At 39.8% G+C, this 21,418-nt stretch overlaps 1 protein-coding gene across 1 annotated transcript in view; it reads right to left on the reverse strand.

Annotated features, from left to right (window-relative positions):
* Nucleotides 1–10,078: 10,078 nt before the first annotated feature.
* UBASH3A (ubiquitin associated and SH3 domain containing A) overlaps nucleotides 10,079–21,418 on the reverse strand; it is a 39,562-nt gene continuing 28,222 nt past the window's right edge. Inside the window, exons 9-15 of the mRNA XM_074946415.1 lie at nucleotides 20,181–20,289; nucleotides 18,370–18,492; nucleotides 17,437–17,529; nucleotides 16,128–16,272; nucleotides 11,996–12,102; nucleotides 11,374–11,480; nucleotides 10,079–10,357 (exon numbers count right to left, since the gene is read on the reverse strand). Of these exons, the coding sequence (XP_074802516.1) occupies nucleotides 10,220–10,357; nucleotides 11,374–11,480; nucleotides 11,996–12,102; nucleotides 16,128–16,272; nucleotides 17,437–17,529; nucleotides 18,370–18,492; nucleotides 20,181–20,289 (822 nt within the window). The 3' untranslated portion in view covers nucleotides 10,079–10,219. The remainder of the gene's footprint in view (nucleotides 10,358–11,373; nucleotides 11,481–11,995; nucleotides 12,103–16,127; nucleotides 16,273–17,436; nucleotides 17,530–18,369; nucleotides 18,493–20,180; nucleotides 20,290–21,418) is intronic.

Below are 21,418 nucleotides of genomic sequence, written 5' to 3' on the forward strand. Positions count from 1 at the left end.
GCTGCAGCACCATTTCTACCCTTAGCACTGAGACATGCATGACCTCTAGTGGTATGACACGTGCTTCGCATCCTCTTACGTATAGTGTAGCCAGGGCTGCTAAGAGTCTTTCCCTACTTTCCTCAGAGGCCTGAAGTTATAACATCTTTCAGCAGTATGTTTCAGCTTGCTTACCGCTAATGACTAATCAGAGCTCTGACCCTGAAGTCAGTAAAAACCTTTGCCTGAGTAAAGATTACAAGATCAGGCCCTAAATCAGAAACAAGCACCTCAAGAGCCTGAATAAAACTGATTTATTAGCAGGTACCTGTGATAAATGTTGAGAGATAACTGCCTCACCCTCTCTCTCTCCTTCTTGTGTTCCTCTCCATTCTCCTGCTGCTGCGCTAGGGGATGTTCATGTTAGAATGGTGAGATTATGACATCACAGTCTGTGGGCTCAGTGATGGAGCACAGTCAAAAAGGGTCCTGCACATGGATTCTGGAATCAGATTAATTTACCTTGTTTGTTGTTATTATGCCACTTCTCTTGCAATGGAAACTACACTTTAGCCCAATTTACTAATAAACCCTCTTTCCCAGCCCTCTGCATGTTCTGAGTCATGGCTGACAGTCCCTGTTTTGTTCTTCTAAAAAGACTTCACAGGCAGGAGATCTTGAATGGACATCTTTCTCATCACTTTTCTAGCAGGAGTCTGCTGCAAAAGGTCCTGCTGCCAGTTTCGGGCATTTGCAGAGAGTGTGGGTTCTTCTAACCTAGCAGAAACTTTTTTTAGGTGTTCAGATTGGGGTCTATCTTAGCCCATAAAGTTCAGAAGCAAGGAAAAGATACCAATGTTAACACTATTTTAAAAGACTTCAGAGATCAGAAGTTAAGGAGAAGAAAATGGAATAAAGAAACATGAAGTTGCTTTCTGAATTTTATACACATATATGTGTATATATTCACAAAACACACACACACACAGTCTCTCTCTTACAGAGTTATTTTCATTGGCTGCAATTTTTTCAGCCAACTTCTTCACAAACCACTCCTTGGAGATTTTAAAATAGCACAGTTATTCTCCTGTGCTGTACTTATGTTACTCATGAAATATCTTCTATTTTAGTGACATAACAAATGATTTACATCCTGATCCTGAATACCATAGGAGATAATAAATTAATGATTTCGTCAACTAAATCTATGGGACGACATATGTATCTGGTTCACTGGTTTTTAGACTGATGTTTTGGCAAACTTGTTTGCCTGTATTGTCACTGGAGATAGATGATACTTCATATATTTTCCATTTAGTGTATTACTCATTCAGTTTGCCAGCATTCAGGTGGCAAGATGGAGAAGAACTGCTGGAAATGGCTTCTTAGCATAAGATTTCGGAACAAGCTGCTTTTGCCCTCCCTGGACAATGAATGAAGGTTGAAATATTTTAAAACCAGACTCCTGGGCTTTTGTGAACAGATTTACAACACAAGTACCCACTATGAATCAAAAGGATGATTTTAAATCCTCTGAGGTATACATTTTCCTGTAGAATCAATAAAGAATTTAAAGGTGAAAAGTTTCCCCCCCTTATTTCAGCTGAAACCTAAACAAGACACAGACTTAGTTCCAGATCCTGCAAATGCTTATGCACATAAGTAGTCCTATGGACTTAAATAAGACCATTCATATCAGTAAAATTACTTGTTTAAGTGCTTCCAAGATCGGGGCCTTAAAATTTCTTTATTACATTCTTATGGGCAGATCATCCCCTATGCAGGATTTCTTCACCGAGAGTACAGGAAACTCAGTAAAATCCCATTTACAGAGTTCTCACCTGGTTGTTCATGGAGGGGAGGGGCATGGAGCACACACACCACACACATGCAGAACTGGCAGCAGGTTACATCAGTTCTCGAGAACCATGCAGACCTTGGATGCTCCACCAGAGTTATCTCCATGGAGGTCCTGTGGCCTCCACACTGCTACAGGTCCTCCTACCACGCGAGCAGGAACTATACGCCCATGGACTTCCCCAGCTGTTGTACACAATCCCCCTTCCAAGAGAGGATAATGGAGGAGGCAAGCAAGTAAAATAAATGTCAACACACTCAACAGGGTTTTTTCCTCTCAGCATTTGGGTGATGGTGGAAGATGATTTGGAATGAGGCCACCCCACCCTCATGGAACCCAATCTCTGCAAAACACTCAGGTCCTAATCACAAGCCCAGGTAAAGGATTGAGGAGCACTTATTACCTTCTATCCCCACTATAAACAGAGTGGGTGGATGAGGTGACCTAAATAATTTGATGATTCATTAACTCCCTCCCAATGTGACTGGACTGGTCTGAGTTCTGTCCTGAGCTTTTACACTGCTTTTTCGATCATTCTTCATGTATAAGGAAGAAGGCTTCCATAGGTAAATGTCTACTCTTAGCAGTCTGTTGAGCTGAGGAACAAAGCCCTTGTCTACATGTATCTTTTTCTTAAAATTTCCTATTGTTACTGGGAGATTTTAAGCAAAATCGTAGTGGAGACATAGCCAAAGGTCTGGCTCACTGATTTGCCCCTAGTGTGATAATTATACCTGTGCAAAGTGAGGGAGTATGTGTGATTGGATAGTGTTTTAGACTCACTTGCACAGGTATAAATGACTGCACAAGGTTCAAGGATCTGTATTATCAAGCCCCAAACAACTACAATTTACCTCCCTTACATAGGACCAGAAGAACTGATTTGCAGTTTCTACTTTAAACTTTTTCTTTTGCCTATATGTAAAACAAGAAATTATTAATTGATCACTGGAAAAATGAAAAATGTGTAAACAGTGAGGTGGCAAAGTATGCAGGTGATACAAAACTATTCAAGATAGTTACGTCCAAAGCAGACTGCGAAGAGCTACAAAGGGATTTCACAAAACTGGATGACTGGGCAACAAAATGGCAGATGCCATTTAGTGATGATAAATGCAAAGCAATGCACATTGGAAAACATAATCCCAACTATACATATAAAATGAGGGGGTCTAAATTAGCTGTTACCACTCAAGAAAGAGATCTTGGCGTCATTGAGGATAGTTCTCTGAAAACAACCACTCAATGTGCAGTGGCAGACAAAAAAGCTAACAGAATGTTGGGAATCATTAGGAAAGGGATAGATAATAAGACAGAAAATATCATATTGCCTCTATATAAATTCATGGTATGCCCACAACTTGAATACTGTGTGCAGATCTGGTTATCACATCTCAAAAAAGATATTGGAATTGGAAAAGGTACAGAAAAGGGCAACGAAAATTATAAGGGATATGGAACAGCTTGCATATGAGGAGAGATTAAAAAACTGAGACATTTCAGCTTGGAAAAGAGACGATTAAGGGTTATGATAGATGTTTATAAAATCATGACTGGTGTAGAGAAAGTAAATAAGGAAGTGTTATTGAAGGGTTAAAATCCATTGCTGATGTAATAACCTGGTATATGGATTTGTGTACAGGCCCAAAGTCCAGAGTTCGGTCAAGAGATCAGAGGCCTAGCAATAGCTAAAAGCAAGCAAAATAACCAAAGATAACCTTGATTTTGCTAAGATATGCCTGGTCAGCAAAACACCAGATGTGGGGGGCAATAATTGTGTTTTCTTCAAAGTTGCAAATAGAACAAAGAAGCCCTGTTTCTGTTGTGTTAGTTTTTTCTCTAGGGAGATGTTTTTCCCACACATTCAACCTTGAGTTTATAAAAGGTTCAAGCATGTCAGTATAAGATATGGCCTCCTCCCACCTCCCTTTCCCAGGGACCAATGCCTGCCTTAAAACACAAATGAACAACTTGAAAGACAATTTTTATTGCCATATACTTTTACTGTTTCTTTGCTTTTACCCCTAGATATATATCTGTTGAACAATCAAAGGAGCTACTTCATTCCTATGAACCCCAAATCAGAATTCAATATATATATATATTTATATATATATTATACTAATACATTTATTAAAGTACTAATTAAATGTTAAATGTTAATTTGTCAACTTGAGTCCATGGGCGGAGACATTGTGTAACCTTTGACCATTGGCTACTGTGCTATCATGTTTTGCTGTTAGCCCAATCCAGGGAAGTGGGACTGTCTACCCTGTCACTTTCCCCCGCCCATGAAAAATCCATATATTCCATTGTAATCAATTGATTAACAGTGTCTCTGAGCCTAATAAGCAAGGTAACACTCCCTCAACGCTGTACGTAATAAACTTCTGTGCTTGACCTCTACACGGTGTGGATTTATGTCCTTCAGTTATTTACTCCTTTTCAGGTTTCAGAGTAACAGCCGTGTTAGTCTGTATTCGTAAAAAGAAAAAAGAAAAGGAGTACTTGTGGCACCTTAGAGACTAACCAGTTTATTTGAGCATGAGCTTTCGTGAGCTACAGCTCACTTCATCGGATGCATAGCATATCGTGGAAACTGCAGAAGACATTATATACACACAGAGACCATGAAACAAAACTTCCTCCCACCCCACTCTCCTGCTGGTAACAGCTTATCTAAAGTGATTATCAAGTAGGGCCATTTCCAGCACAAATCCAGGTTTTCTCACCCTTCCCCCCCCCCCACACACACACATTGTATGTGTGGGGGGGGGGGGGAAGGGTGAGAAAACCTGGATTTGTGCTGGAAATGGCCCTACTTGATAATCACTTTAGATAAGCTGTTACCAGCAGGAGAGTGGGGTGGGAGGAAGTTTTGTTTCATGGTCTCTGTGTGTATATAATGTCTTCTGCAGTTTCCACGATATGCTATGCATCCGATGAAGTGAGCTGTAGCTCACGAAAGCTCATGCTCAAATAAACTGGTTAGTCTCTAAGGTGCCACAAGTACTCCTTTTCTTTTTTCTTTTTACTCCTTTTCATAACACAAGAACTAGTGGTCACCCAATGAAATTAACAGGCAGCAGGTTTAAAACAAACAAAAGGAAGTATTTCTTCACACAATGCACAGTCAACCTGTGTAACTCCTTGACAGAGGATGTTGTGAAGGCCAAGACTATAATAGGGTTCAAAAAAGAACTAGATAAGTTTGTGGATTTCCTGTTCTGTTCATTTCCTCTGAAGCATCTGGCATTGGCCACTGTTGGAAGACAGGATACTGGGCTAGATGGACCTTTGGTTTGACCCAATATGGCTGTTTTTATATTTCTATTTCCGATCTCTTTTGCTTCAAAACATGCACACAAGATTGGCTCTTAGACTATTCTTAATTTTTGCTCAAAACAAGAAATGCTATATTTTCCCTATTAATCTATGGGGCAGTATGTCACTTAATCCAGGAGATCACATTTAGAGACATGAGTTTTTTACATTTCCAGTATATTCCCCCAGTGTCCTTGTAAGTTAATGATAGTACTGAATTCTTATATAGAATTTCTCAAAAGTAACTGCAAAGGGAAAAAAGAGTGGATTGCCTTTTTAAAAAATTGGTAATTTTTCTTTTTTAACGTTATAAATTCAAGTCTTGTCTGGCCTGTGAAAGGCTTTAGTGAAATAATGATATCACAAGAGCCAACAGAGTGAACCATGAGTAATTAAAAGGGAAAGGGATTTTTAGATAGACTGTTAAAAATGAACAGCTGGTTTTTTTGAACACATATTTAACTTCAATGACTAATTAACATTTTGGAGAAAGGAAGCGTTATTGAAGATTCAACACCCTCACCCCTTTAATAAAAATTAAAGCGCTAACAATATGCATTCTTTCAGACATCCCACAGAGAAGAACAGTGTTGATATTCCTAATGTTTCTAAACCAAAAAAAGCAAGCAGAATTTTTTAATATGAAAACATTCAGGTTCTTTTTATACACTATTAAACATCCCCCACCCCCAAAAGTATATAACCCTATTAAAAAAATTCCTTTTCAGGTTTCCTTTAAGTAGCTAAACAGAGAGAGATCTAGGTAAACCAAATTCAAATGCAATAGGTTAAAGTCTATTTTGAAAGTTTCATAAGAATGAAGAAGTTGGAAAAGACTTCTTACCTTTTATCTACTCACATTAATCAAGCTGAAAACTTTCAAAGAAAAGTCCAGGGTTTTGCAAGTATTCCGCAATTGATTTCACATTTATGAATGTATCACATTGAAGAGGGAGTTGATTTTCAGACGTGCTGCTGCAGGTGCTCATCATCTTTTAAAGTTAGGTCACTCTTATTTTTAAGTTTGAAAATTTTGGCCAATTTTTTTAAAACAAGTTTTCTTATCATTTGAGGCACTGACAAACTGTTTTGTGGAAGTGGACCTCGGTGTGGGGGTTCTCATGAAGGGAGCAGCTTATCTATGTCCTTAAATTGTTAAAACTGGAAGATGTTTAATTGTTCTTCATTTATGCTGTTTACTCTTTCACCACCCTTGACACGGACAAAAGTAGACTGCGCAGTTTCAGTCTGTGGTTCTCATGCATTAGCACAATGCTGCAATGTTTATATTAAAAACAGCAAAAAGAAGTGTTTAAATCCAGAAAAACCTTCTATTTTCATTTAATTTAAATAAGTTAAAGTGTAGGTCTGCTCTGAGAAATGCATATGAAACTGGCACACTGTGGGAGTCCATGTTTAATGTCTCATTGATTTCCATATCAAGTATATGCATCCGACAGATAACACAAGTATTTATAAAATTGCCAGCCCTACAACCACAAGCTGGAAACTGAGACTCAAAGGATGTTCTTGCACATCATCACCTGTAATAAAAGGTCTGTTAGATATATCCTTCAGATACACCTGTGCTAGTCCACTATCTTTAAATTGTGCTCTCAGTGACACCTGTGGAACCCTCACCCCGACGCCTGTCAAGGAGTTTGTACGGGTGTAACTGATGGAAATTTAGTGAACAATTATATTAATGATGCGTAAGCAGGAATAGATTCCAAGTTGGTGTCTCTTAGCTCCATTAGCTGTGCAGAGGTAATAGGAATAAAATGTAATAGATTTATTTCATCCTTCTAGTCACTAGGTGTCACCAAAAGAGCAGTTCTGTTGAGTGAGAAGATGCTATTTTTTTCCAGAGTTGGAAGACTTTTAAACATTTCTATTTTTTTTTAAAGCAAAACCTATTTATGAGCCCAAACTACCTGACAATGTCTGTAGTGTGCCCTGAGATCCTTGCATGAGAGATGCTATAGAAGGGCAAACCATAATTATTTCAACACAGGTAAAGGAAAATTTCCACTGTGTTTTACAAGACAGACCATACTGACCGATAATTATATATTTTTTAAAAAATATCATTTACAATTTAAAAAAATTCAGAAACTGAGCAAGTTTTGCCTTCTCCACAGCTGATAGTTCCAGTCATATGTCCTGCAGACAGGTATGTTTGTGACAGGTAGAAACCTGAGGTGGATCTTATAAACTTTCTCTCTGCACTCTTTTGGCTGTATCTCCAAACAGGGAGCATTCCACAACTCCCCTCTCTTACAAGGTGTCATTTAAGGAACAAATCCCACCCCCCTTGTAGGCTGGACTTAGAGCACCACTATCATTCCAGCTCTGACTGACTCTTGTTACATCTTGGTAAGTCTCTATACCTGGTTCATCCTTCTTGAAGCAAGCTTGGGAGGCTTGCAAATTCCCTCTCCCCTAGGACAGTGAGCCAAGGCCGTTCACTGGGTTTGTAGAGGGGACAAGTGTGCTGAGGTGACTGACCTGGCCATTTTTTCATAATAGCAGGGAAAAGTGAAGTGGGATATGAGGTGGGAAAGGAGAGCAGAGCATGTGGCTACAGAGCAAGGAAAGCAAATTGAAGCAGGCTTGCTAGGATCCAAGATCAGGCTACAAACTCAGTTTGCTGTCCATGTCAGGCCTGGATGGAGGAGCGCTAGAAGGTTACTTGGTGGGGTACTATTGTTGACTGATTACAACATATAAAATTGAATGGAGAGACCATGGGTCCAGAACAAGACTAAAAAGCACCTGTCCAGGTGCTGGGTGCATTGGGTGTAATTTTAAAAGTGCAATGACATTTTAAAATTGTGACACAGCAGGGCCAGAGGGCAGCAGGAGAGTGGTAGATGGGAAGTATTTAAGCCCTCCGTTGACGAAGGCCTTAGTCCCTGGGGACTAGGGAAAGGTTATTACAGTACAGGGTAATTGGAGCACCTGGAGCCAATTAAGGCCCCGCCCAAGACCTAATAAAACTCCCCTGCTTTGGGAAGGATCAGGAGCAGACTAGTGTTTGGAGGAGTGTTGCTGCTAGCTTGAAAACCATACTAGGGGAAGGGAAACCCTGTCAAAGCAGAGGGGTTCCCCTGGCACAGAGGACTGAGGGAAACCCTATCCAAGAGGAAAGAGGGTAAGCAGCTCACAAAATTGAAGGGGCTGGGACCCAGAGTAGCAAAGCAGACCTGGATCCCCTCCCCTCTTTCTCCCACTGGGGCCCAAGTAGAGTCCATAATGCCCAAGATTAGGGGCAAGGAGTGGCACCCTGACTCCCCCACATGAAGGAGAAGCATGGGACCCACCACAGTAACATTGGTCATTTGCCACAAAAATAAATAAATAAAATAAATAAAAAAATAGCTTCCTCAAAACCAGAAAATCAAAGCGAACCATCCAGAGGTTGATACTAACCCACCCACAGCACTTATCACAGTGAAAATCTAATCCTAAATATAGAAAATGTTTTTCTGTCCCTCTAATGACTACTCCGACTGTTACCATCTAATTTTAACAGGCTGTTTGGCACCTATTTTTGCAAAGATCTCATTGAATTTTCCCCATACCTCTGTCTCCCCAGAAACCTGAATAAAAAGATAGGCTTTGCAGCATACCCAGAAAGTCAATGGAGACAACGTTAAGGGTTTGTGAGATGTAAGGAAGAAACAGAGCTGGACAAATAATGGATTTTTTGGTTTGGTGGTTGAACCGCTAAAAAATGTTTTGGATCAACCCACCCATTGTTCGGTTTCCAACTTTTTTGACCCTTTTAATTATTTAAAAATAAAATGGAAGTAATTTTTTTAAGAAGTCGTTTCAACTTGCAGAACAAATGGTTTTTTAAATTATTATTCATTTTTTTCCAACCAACACAATTTGCTGAATTCAACACATTAATATGCTTCAGTTGACCCAAATATGGGGGGGGGGGCTTGGAGGAAAAAAAGTTAGGTCTGAAAAATTTTGCTCAGCTCTAGGAAGAAACAGAGAATGAGTCATGTCTAAGAGTGAAAAATAAAACGATATCAGACAACATAAGAGGAATTAGGGACCTCATTTATTTCTCATTGAAACAAAATCTCCCATTTTCACATGGGATAGTCAGGGCATTACGAGGAGGATAGTTTAAAGAGGCAATATGAATCTTTTGAAGAAGTGTTTGTCAGCATTTGGGTCGGTATCCCTTTAAACAAACAAGGAATTGATAGAAATGGTGTACATGGTTTGTGAGTAACCAAAAAGTTTGTCATCTCAGGTCTGGGGGTAAAACAATAAGAAACAAGCTGTGCTGTTCTGTTACGTGACAGCCATCTCAGAAAACCTTCAGCGGGTAGAATTACCCACAACATGGTCTTGTCACCATTAGGACAATGTATTGTACAATCTTTTTTAGCAACAATGAGGCCATAAATTCAGTTTTCTTAAACTTTTTTTCTGCAAGTCATTTATTAACAATGATGCGATATTTGCATTGTGAGTTGCTTGATGGAAAAGCTCCTGTGATGGAACCCTATTATGCATCGGAAGAAAATAAATAGTCTGTATGATACATCATGTCCACTCATACTCTGGATAAACCAGAAGCAATCAATAAGAAAACAAAATGTCCACATGTCTGAAACAAAATGTCTAAATCTTTATTGATTGTACTTTGTTCTTGAAGACATAACCATATGTTTTCATGAGTGCATCAAGCAACGAGACTTATAGTCAGTTATATATCTATATATCTATATATATCATTACAGATGTTAGTCTAAATAAAGAGTTTTAAAAGTTCATTCTTCAGCACTGGATGAATTATCGTTCATTTTTATGTCAGTTAATAGGTTTTTTCTTCTGTGTCGCTGTAACAAGAACAGAACTCAGGCACAAAAACTTCAAAAGTGCTTTCCGTGCGTTGACAATTCATACAAGTAGTAGAGGAAAATACCCTCAAGTTCTAAATATTTTGGACAGACCACTGGCCTGTGTTGAGCCAGGAGGAAGAATATTTGTCTTCTCTTCTTTTTTGAAATATATAATGAATGAGTATAGATTCTAACTGTCCAGTATGCCATTTCTCCAGTTAAATGCTGCATTTGATCCATGGGTTAACGTCTTAACTGGTGGGTTAATCATCTGCCATCTATTCTCCTCTTTAAGCTCTTCACAGAAACACATGCCCAGTGAAGGTATCTGGAAAAACAGAGAGATTTCAACAGGACTTTGTATTAGAACTTTCCTGAATACACTGGAAATGGGGAAGACATACCATATAGATTGAAAGCACAGTGTAATTAAACAGTTTTCATTGTGGAACAGGGGTGTGTACCTTGAGAGCGTTTTAGGAATACATATCAAGATATTCTCCCACTTGACCTAAAATGAGTTGGTAGCATGAGGGAGTCTTATCTGTTGGACAGTAGTGGAGCTTGAGTCAGCTCCACAAGCTCTTCCAGAAATCTGATGATCAAGCTATGTTCTTTCTATTTCATACATCATCCCCAGTAATAAACACACTGCTGACCAAATTCTCCCCTCCCTAACACCAGAGCAACGGGTAAAATGGAAGGGAAAATTTGGCTTACAGAATCTTTGTTACCGGTGATTCTGGTACAAACCAGAAAGCATTGACTGGTCATCTGATTCCAGGATGAGCTTGTAGTACTGGCAACACAGATCACCTTTTTATTCATAAAGTGAGCAAATATGATTTGGGCTCACTGAGACACAGTGAACATGGCACCTCACTGTACCGCTTTACAGACCGACTTTTCCAAATGGGAGCTGTGGTTTCTTGACGTAGGCCGCACAACACCTTGGGAGATGCAGAGGGGACACAGTTATCCATCTTAGTGACAGACAAAGCAAGACCCCAAGGGGTAGATTTTCAAAGGCACACCTGGCAGTTCGGTGTGTACCTCTCAGTGACTTTCAATGGGAATTTGGTGCCATGGTGCCTTTGAAGATCTTCACCAGAGAGGACATGACGTGCCCAAGGTCACATGGCAGTTGACTGGTAGAACTCACATCTTTTGACAGCCAGTTGTGTGCTAGAACTACGGAGTGCAGCTCCCTCCAGAATCAGAGAGTAACTCTCGTTCGTGAGCAATCGAAAAAACAAACAGCCCATTGCTTGACTATGTTCCTTACTGAAAATATACCAAGGAGAAAATGGTGAGCAAGAGCTTCCTGTTGGAAAAACTTCTTACCTTTCTAACCAATGGGGCAAAATCCTTGCTGTCTCTGGCGGGGAGGCCTAGTACAGGTCGAGTGAAGGAATCCAGGGATGAGCCATGACCCACTATCAGGATGATACCTGCGACACCAAAATAATTAAAGGAAGGAAAAAAGAAAACTGTGACTTTACAATTCACTGTGTGTTGGTTATGCTTATTGGCTGTTTTTGTGTTGTTCATCTTTGCAGAGCTGTGTGACATATAGACTGGGCAGGTGTAAATATCCTGTTTGGTATGTTTCATGCAATTCAACTAATGAGAGCAAGCATTTGCTGGGGGTGGGGTGGGAAATGAAGCTTTCAAAAAAAAAAAGAAAAGAAAAGAAGCTGCCTTACAGCATCAAGTCACATCCTGACAAATTAAGACTCTGCATATAATATGATTTAGCAATGGAGTATTTTACTGCCTTATGTTTAGTCTTGTCTATTTCTATTTTAAGTAATAGATATATTAATTTAGTATGATGTTCAATAATCTACCTCAAAGACAGGGCAATACCAAGCATCCACATTAAATGTATTTCATATGGCAAAGCTGTTTCTGATCCTGTCATTGAAAACATGAGGCTCTGAACACGAGAATGTAAAATATTTACCGTTTCTTGTACAGTCACTGACAATCTGTTTTATAACTGCAGAGCATCTGCTTATATACTCTTCATAAGTTTCCGATGGCACCAGGGAGGAAAGTGGGAAAGTACATCTGATAATAAAAACCACAGAGGAGTCACTCATCTAGGTAACATTTGTTTGTCTATTGGGACATTATCAACAGTATCAAAGCTCAGTAAACAAACCGGTACCTCTACACCATCTCTACCGGAGAGACTGCAATGATCTGAAGCATGGTACTTCAACTCACGCCAAACAGTAGCTTTCTCTGCAAGTAGTCCAACTGAATCCAAGAGAGGAACTCACAGAATAAGATACTATCCAATGTGAATAAGGGTAGCAGAAACCATCCCTTAGTAAGCCTCACAATGGATCATGCAGTTTATAAGAATTATACCCGAGAAATGCTTGTGTTTGAAAAAACAAAAAACAAATATAGGCTCCTCCAGGCAAGAACATTAAAAAAAAATCATTGTCCAGGTAGGATGGATTTTAGGCTTAAAAACTGAGCCAAATCCTGAAGTCCGTACTCAGTTCTTACCTATACAGAACTCCCACTGACACCAATGATATGGCTGATTCCAGGATTTGGCCCCTTGGCTTTAGTGTCCCTTTAAAAATCCCTACCTGCGCCTGCTTTGACAAAGCAAATTAAACAATCCTTGTTTGCTTTTTACTTAAAAATAAATCTTTATAAAGATCAGTAAGAATATTTATTAATATTGGGCCAGTCTTAGGATTTTGGGCAGTTTTGCCTTCAAGATCTGACCTGATAGTTTCTTTTACGTATAGGTGTCCCCTGCATGTAAAAAATAGTGTTTAAAAATTAAGGGCCAGATCTGCAGCCGCTATAAATCAGCGTATCTCCACTGAACAGCTGAGGATCTGGCCTGAAAGATTTAGGGTTCTGCCATCAAGTCTCGAGTAAACGGACAAAGGAAAGTTTTTATTTCCTTCATTATTTCTTCCTATAAAGTCACCTCTCCTGTTAGCTGGAGACCTGCACAGCTACATGTTGCTCTGGCACATACAATGACTGTGTTCTGGGAAACTACACCAGCTAACTTCTTTCAACCACACAGAAGATCAGAATCTGATCATCTTATCTTACCCATTTAAAACCAGCGTGCAGCATGAGCAGTGAAAATGTAGAAAGTAGATTGAGGTACGGTAGGGCTATTGTACTATACCTGTCAGACAGTACAAAAGTGAATTTCAGACTGTCCTCAGAGCTTTTAAACCACGGGACCAACACTGAATAAGAGATACAATGACTAGATAGGTGATTAAGTGTTCCTCCTCTACTTTTACAGGGACCCATTCAACACAGTATCCAAGCACCAATTCAGATAGCAGGGAATAAGTAGTAACTAAAAACCTGTGAGGAATGCAGATATCTTTCAGTGTGTGATCATCGATACTAGGTCATTCTGTGTATTACAGTAGTGCCAAGAGACCCCAAGTGAGATCAAAGCTCCATACTGTAGGTACTCTACATATTGAATATGTGTGGAAGCAGTCCCTGCCCCATGTAGCTTGCAATCTAAATCAACAAGAAAGACAAAATGTGAAAGAGGAAACGGAGGTAGAGAGGTTAAGTGATTTGCCTAACAGATCAGTGGCTGATTCAGGAACAGAACCCACGTATCCTGACACCCAGTCCAGCACCCTATCCATTACAATGCTGCTTCTTTAATGCCATTAAAGATCAGTTCAGTTTAGACTGAGTACCTCTACTGATGGGGAGTGATCAGGGACCTGACCAGAAGATGATCATAACTTTTACTTAAATAATCTAAATGTGAATCAGTGGGTAGAGATATCTTACTTGACTTTGCAAAAATCTCACCACTGAGCACAGTCCTTTCAGGAAGGTTACAGATTTCACTGACTCTTCTGTGACCTAGAGATGCTATCTTCTCCAAAAAGTACTCGAAGTGATGTGAAACCTTGATGGCGTCTACTAATTTGGAGAGCCCCCATGGTGATGGAGTATTTGAGGACTATAATATCTGTATATCGATAGCAAGGGTCAGCATTACTGAGCAAGAGTCAGTGATGGAGTTAAAAAGCAAAGCTTAGACCTCAATTGGCCTGGCCATAACCATGGAAAAGAAACACGTTCAATGGCTCTTCCCAAAAGAAATAATAGTGAGGATTCTGAAGACAGGAGGAGCCAAAGGAGTTGGAAGGAATGGTGTTGCAAAGTTACATGTATCGGGAGAATATGGTAACAGTAGCTACTGGAGACAGTGGATTTTGACCCTGGCCATGTGACAGGAATTAACCTTTTTTAACTTTGATTTATGGCAGATGACTGGGGCTAGGACATAATAGTCTCTTATAATCACTCACGTGGGGTGGGGATAGAGCGAATAGAAATGTGAGCTTTACTCCTGAATGACACTCGGAGGAAGGAGCACAGGTTTCAGCAGGGAAGGGTTTGGAAAAGGCACCAGGAAGCCAGTCTGTGTGCATATGACTAGAATGCTAGCTGCAGTTGCAGCATCTCTACAAACAGTTGTCTTATTAAAGAGCCAGTTTTGTTTTAGAAACATGGAGACCTCTCATGTTATTATCCAGCACGCCATACATGCAACATCTGGGGAAGGACGCTGCACTGTTTTCACTGATGTACAAAATGCATATTTATAGTTTATTTAGATATTTCAGTTGCTGGCTGGCTGCAATGTTGCAACACTTTACAGTTTTCCCCTCCACCCATTAAGCGCTTTACCCATCTTCAATCATGGCCTGTCTCTATGGAATCTTATAACAACTGATTTTTTTTTTTTTTTTTAGATTAGTGAGTTTGTATGGAAAGTGAGAAACTAGGGAAAATAGTAACTTTGCTGTGAATAATTTTGAACCTAGGAAAATGAAAGGGGTTGTCTATTCACTCACTCTGAAATGAAGGATTTTGCTCTGTGTTGAGAAATACTATAAAGGCACAACACTTTTTTACTTGTCCACACATGGGAAACCCCAGAGTTACGGACCTTTATTGACCGAGTGATTTTTCTGGGTTTGGCCATGCACTGCAGGGGTAATGCAGCATGGCACTGTGAACAAGAAAAGAGGCTAGAATAGATTCAAGGCCTGTTGTCGTTTCCTGTTCTGCTGTGGTTTACAAACATTCAGAACCTGCACCAAACCACAGAATTACATTGTGGAAGGCAGGGACCAGAAAGGAGACTTTGCCGAGTCCAGTGATTATTTTTGAGCAAAACAAAAAACAGCACAGAATGCAAAGCAGAAATCTATTTTAATGGAACATTAACATCCTGACAACCTATAAAATTAGAATGACAGATGCCTTGCTTTATTCATCTCTCTTCCCCCAACACCTTTGGGCTGCCCCTGGTTCCTACAACTCCCTGCTCCAGCGTGTGTGGGAGATGGGGTCTGTCTCCCTTACACTTGCTGTTTAGAGGGGCTTAGTTGAAAATTGGTGACTTTTTCTTACTGTTGAGAAGTTCACATGTGGACCTGTGCGAATCTTGGCAGCTACGGGATCATGTGAGATCAGCCCCCATTGGGACAAATTCTGAAATCCTCACTCAATTTTGAGCTGTGCACCAAGGAAAGGACTTGACCTCCCCAGCTCACCCCCCATCAAAATGCAATACAGTTCTTTCTTGGCTGAAATGTGACATGACAGGGGAATTTTTTCACATTTAGCAAAACATGGCTCATAGTTTTTAGCTAAAAGTAAAACAAAAATATGGATGTCCATCATGAGAGTCTAAAATATTTAGATAATCAACCATAGGCCTGATCTTGCAAACTTGAAGTCAATGCCATTCACTTTGATAGGAACAGGATTCAGACCCTACGCACACACTCACCCATCTGTATACATGTAAGAATGATTTGCCCGTTAGTATGTCACCTTGCCCAAAAGCAGTGAATTATGTCGTGAAAGAACTAACTATATATCTGCACATCATATCTCGGGACCAAATAGGCTTTACTCAGCCCCTAATCTCTCCGTTGAAGTCAATGGCCTAAATCCTGAATCATTCATTGCAACACTGTCTTGTGGGACTTAAGAACTGCCAAAAACAAGAGAGGTATCAGAAATACACATTAACATACTGTACGTGCAGCATTTACCTGTAACTGGGATCTATATTGTAAGTAGCCTCTGTCAGTTCTGTCAGTGCCATAAAGGAGGGAATTATTTTGTTGGCCTCCCATTTGGTCCATTCAAAGAGTCCAGGTTCTACCCTGATTTTAATTTTTTGTTCTAATTTAAGCCCTGCAATAAATAAGAGATTTTTAAAAAGGAAAAGTGCATTCAGAGCTTTAAGCTTTGACTTCACATGGCACCTTATTCCTGGTAATAATTTTATTAACAAAGTAAAAATATAATGTAAAACAAAGACCATTAAGTACACATACTGTTGACTACATGGAGTCTCAGTCCTTCTAAATACCCTTCTCCACATGCATAAACAATACTTGGTAAAGTTCTGAAGCTAGCAACCCAGGGGGAGGAGAAGAAAGTATATTATATTCTTGCCAGAGTGACTGTAAGTGTAAATTCTCAAACCATTATTCTCAAACCATTATTATTTGCAGAGTGATGCCACTGTGTTCTGTGGGGTACAGAACAAGATGGAGACAACAACTCACTCCTCAAAGGTGTTACAGGGTAAGTAAATATCAAGAAGAAAATTGTTTCATGCTGTTTTTATATACCCTGTAGCTCACTGGGCCTATGTGGAGCAGTAAATCCAAACCTATAAACATAGTGTTAAAGAAAAATCTCCCTGTTAAAGAGGTAACCTGAGTTTTACTCTGTATTCTCAGAAAGCCACAGTGATGTGAATTCCCAGCAGAAACGCAGTGTTCCTTCCCAGTTCTGGAATCACAGAGTCCTATCATCCATGGCTTTGAGATATTAAAAGAAATTTTATGAGTCACCTATCATGCGGGATTCTTCATTTAAAAAGACTAGTTTTTAATGATGTGGCGGTCTCAAACCTCTTGTTAGCAAAGGCAAACTTCCAGGAGAAAGTCTCAGGTTTCTTTCCCCTCAGTGGAATGGAAACACTTGATTTTATGACCAAAATCATTCATGGAAGAGTTAAGTATAACAATTTGAGTCTAGCCAATAAGTTAAATTCTACTTACTCTGATATGTCTTTGTCTTATACAACATTAGATTCTGTTTTAACTTTATTGGACATAATTCAATTGAATATGATTGTACTATTATAGCAGGGAAACTTTATTACTTCCTCACTTATCACCTAGCCCTTGCTCTAGACAGAAATATCTGTCAGCCCCGATTAAAGGCAAAAGTAAATTTTCAAAAAGCCATGCAACATTTTAGCTGCTCCACTGTCATTGGCTCAGAAGAAGATTGACTCAGAAATGTCCAGTGTGGCATAAGAACATAACCATTTTGCTAACCTACCTTCCAGCACGTGTTGAGCTGTCTGTATGCAGCGGAGTGCAGGGGAACAGTATACATGGCTAACTGCCTCTTGTTTCTCCAGCAGAGCTTCTCCTGAAATACACATGAGAGTTGCTCTTTACAATCATTAGTACTACTGCAAAATGTTTCCCACAGATATTAGTTTGAACTTTACAATAAACTGACTTTGAATGCGCTCATGCCTCTTTTTAATTCACTTTCCACAAATACTTAATTCACTTTCCACAAATATTCTGGTGAACAAGCTTACCAGAAGGGATATTTGTTGGGAAGAGGAAATGCTTATGCTCTAATAAATGTGTTAGTCTCTAAGGTGCCACAAGTACTCCTGTTCTTTTTGTGGATACAGACTAACATGGCTGCTACTCTGAAAGTAGAAAAACAGTCACAGAAAGTAAATTTTAAATTTGTAAATGGCACTTAGAGAAAGACAGGTATTTTCACCACAACCCTTTTTCTGAGAGTTATACTCATCAAAGCAGGGAACAGAAACACATCATGGATAGATGTATTCAATCTGATTACCCAATACAGCTCAAATATCACATACTCCCAATGACCTGCTCTCACACAGTCTACAGACCAAGATACCGCATGTCCTGCCCCACTCTAGCTAGCCAACAGGGATGCTACAGTTCACTGCTCCGGTTCAGACTAGAAGCGGAATGTACAGTGTTGTGGCACATTGCCCTGACCTTCCCTGCCATAAGGTAGCAGGCTGGCTCTTGCACTGCATGAGAAATTGGCCCTGCTCTCCACCCTGCTGTAGAGTTCCCACGGGAAAGAGCAAGGTCCCTTTCCTGCTGCCCACAAAGGAACTCTACCAGTTACGCTGCCAGGAAGCATTCCTATGGTAAAACCAATGTGCACTTTCACCCCTTTTCATTCCTATTAGAATAATATCTAACTTACCTACAAGTCTAGACTGGAAAACACCACAGCATGATAAAGGAGGATCATATTCAAAATGTTTGATGCTGTCTCTTCGTTTTGGCAGACTGGCAGGGAAGTTCAGATCTGCTCTGTGGTATTTTCCTAAAACAAAACAAAGCATTTCATCCCTCTATATAAAGGCCGTAGTAATACATACATAACGCATTTCTGTTATGCATGCACAATAATTTTCTTCTGCATTTTAGGCAACTATTTCTGAAAACCCGACCCTAACTGTCCCCTTGGTGAACAAAAGGAGTGAGTGATTCCTTAATATTACCTCAGGGATAGTGCATTTTACATTCACCAAAGCAAACCAGGGACATTGTTGATTCAGTATGGCCCAGTTTCATTAGGTTCTGGGAAAGACAGCCAGGGGGAGAACCCTCTGACAGAATGACACATGTCCTCTGAGTTCCAGAGTAGCAGAACACCAGAGAAAACAGATGTTCTGTGAAATTCACCAGAGACATATATTCACATCAGAGTGGTGGAAACCCTTTTTTTCCATTGCCAAAGTTATCAAAAAACAATGTTTTCATAGCAAAATAGAAAAGAAAATAATTCACAGATTTTAAGGCCAGAAGTGCTCATTATGGTCATCTTGTCTGATTTCCAACATAACCCAGGAGACCATGAGCAAAACACAATTCCTCTCCCACCCTCATGCCCAAATGTATACATATACAATTTTTTTTCACCTCAGAATCATGCTTTGAAGGCCAAAAAAACCTTCAACCTTGACTTTCCACCTAAGCCAGTGTTAACATTTTGTCATTTCCCCACAAAATCTCATTGTCTGCTCCAGTTATTCTTGACTGGGTTTGACTAGCACAGCATCATGATTTTGATCAACACTGTAATTTTGAAAAGCAATGGCTATCCACACAAAATAGGGAAATTTGGTCATTGATCAATTTTTTAAATTTCTGAAAATGCTGGTGAAAAATTAATGTTTTGCACATCAACTCGAGACAAAAATGTAAAGTTTCACACAGTTCTATTTGTGCAGTATTGCATATGTAGGATGACTACATGGGAAGTACAGTGACTATAGATCGTATATCGATTGTGCATATCTCAAATACAGTAGAACCTCAGAGTTCTGAACACCTGGAGAATGGGGCTGTTTTGTAACTCTGAAATGTTTGCAAAAAGAAAAGGAATACTTGTGGCACCTTAGAGACTAACCAATTTATTTATTAAATGTTTGTAACTCTGAACAAAACATTATAGCTGTTCTTTCAAAAGTTTACAACCAAACATTGGCTTAATACACTTTAATATGTGTATTGAACTTTATTATGCGAAGAAAAATGCGGCTTTTAACCATCTTAATTTAAATGAAGCAAGCACAGAAACAGTTTCCTTACCTTGTCAAACCTTTTGTTTAAGCGTTCCCTTTATTTTTTTAGTAATTTATGTTTAACACAGTACTGTATTGTATTTGTCTTTTTTTTTTTTTTTTGGTCTCTGCAGCTGCCCGATTGCATACTTTTGGTTCCAAATGAGGTGTGTGGTTGACCAGTCAGTTCGTAACTCTGGTGTTCGTAACTCTGGTGTTCGTAACTCTAAGGTTCTACCATATCACTTTGACTGTATGATACTACTAGGCTTTCTGTGTCTGAAGGGTATTTCTGAATAACTGCTTTCTTCAGCACTAAAGTTCAGTCTGGTTCGCAGACATTTACAAGTAGTAATTTAGACTTTACGCATCACTGCCATCATGGTACAATATTTTCTTTGCAGTCTGGTTTGCTAAGGTCCCGTCCTCCTGTTCTTTTACGTACCATCTGCAGTTAAGCATTGCTGAATCCAGGACTTCCCAAAAACATGATCCACTCTCTCCCCATGGCGCATCACCAACAGGCCTCTTCTGAGAGCCACAGTCTGAGAAAGCTGGATGACATGACCCATTTACATTTTAGTGTTATTAGTTAATTTTATTGCAGTGGCACCTAGAACCTGCAACTGAGATCAGGCTTGCAATGTGCTGTACACACATACTAAAGGACAGTCCCTTTCCTGAAAGGCTTACAATCATTTGAATAAACTAGACAGACAAAGGGTGGGAGAAAGGAAGTCGTATTATTCCCATTTTACAGATGAGGTGCTTAGACACACAGAAATATAAGGCCTCATCTACGGTCCACTGAAATCAATGGAAAGAGAACTATGACTTCAGTGGCTATAGATTAGGTTATAAGACCATGTTTACACGAGGAAAAAGGTGTTTTAACGAACACATGTTAAAATACTAACATAGACAGAGCAAGCTGGATAAGGAGAATTGGAATCCTGACAATACAGACAGACCTGCATTCAAATTTTCCACTGTACACTGCATCTTATTATATCTCAGTAGCGACAGATTTTGTTTTGCGTCTGAGGGTGTATTTATGACACAAATGGAGGAGTGGTTGTAGCACAGAGAGACATACCCATGTTAGCTTTAATCTAGCTAGCACAAGGTAACAACAGCAGTGAAGATGTGGCTGTACGGTCCCCAGTGTGGGCTAACAACCCAAGTATGTACTCAGGGTCCCCGGTGGGCTTGTACTGAGGCAGCTAGTCTGAGCTGAAATCCATACCACTATGATTGTTACCCATGCTAGCTAGATTAAAACTAGCATGGGTGTGTCTACCCACGCTACAGTCACATCTCCATTTGCTTTGAACACATGCAGTACCCTTAGAAGGAGATATTAATAAACTGCAGTGGGAAGATTATGATTCAGGGTTTTGCAGTCTTGCTTTTCTGTTTTGAGGGAACTTGAGTGCAGGAGCAAATTCCATCATAGGGCCTCTCAAAATGAACATGTGAACTTCTGCAAGAAACATACTGCAGTTCAAATTAGGACTCCAACATGGAGCTGGGCTCTGTGAGAGAAGGGAGGAGGAGCACACAAGCTGTGGTGTCAAGGAAGTGTTATGCCCATGGAAGTCATCATATCTTCAGGGTGCTGAAGGGAACATGATGAGGTCTGGTTTTGAGCAGGACATCCTCTACATTCTGGCTGCTAGCTAC

The sequence above is a fragment of the Natator depressus genome, chromosome 1 (genome assembly GCF_965152275.1).
Source record: "Natator depressus isolate rNatDep1 chromosome 1, rNatDep2.hap1, whole genome shotgun sequence".
NCBI lineage: Eukaryota > Metazoa > Chordata > Testudines > Cheloniidae > Natator > Natator depressus.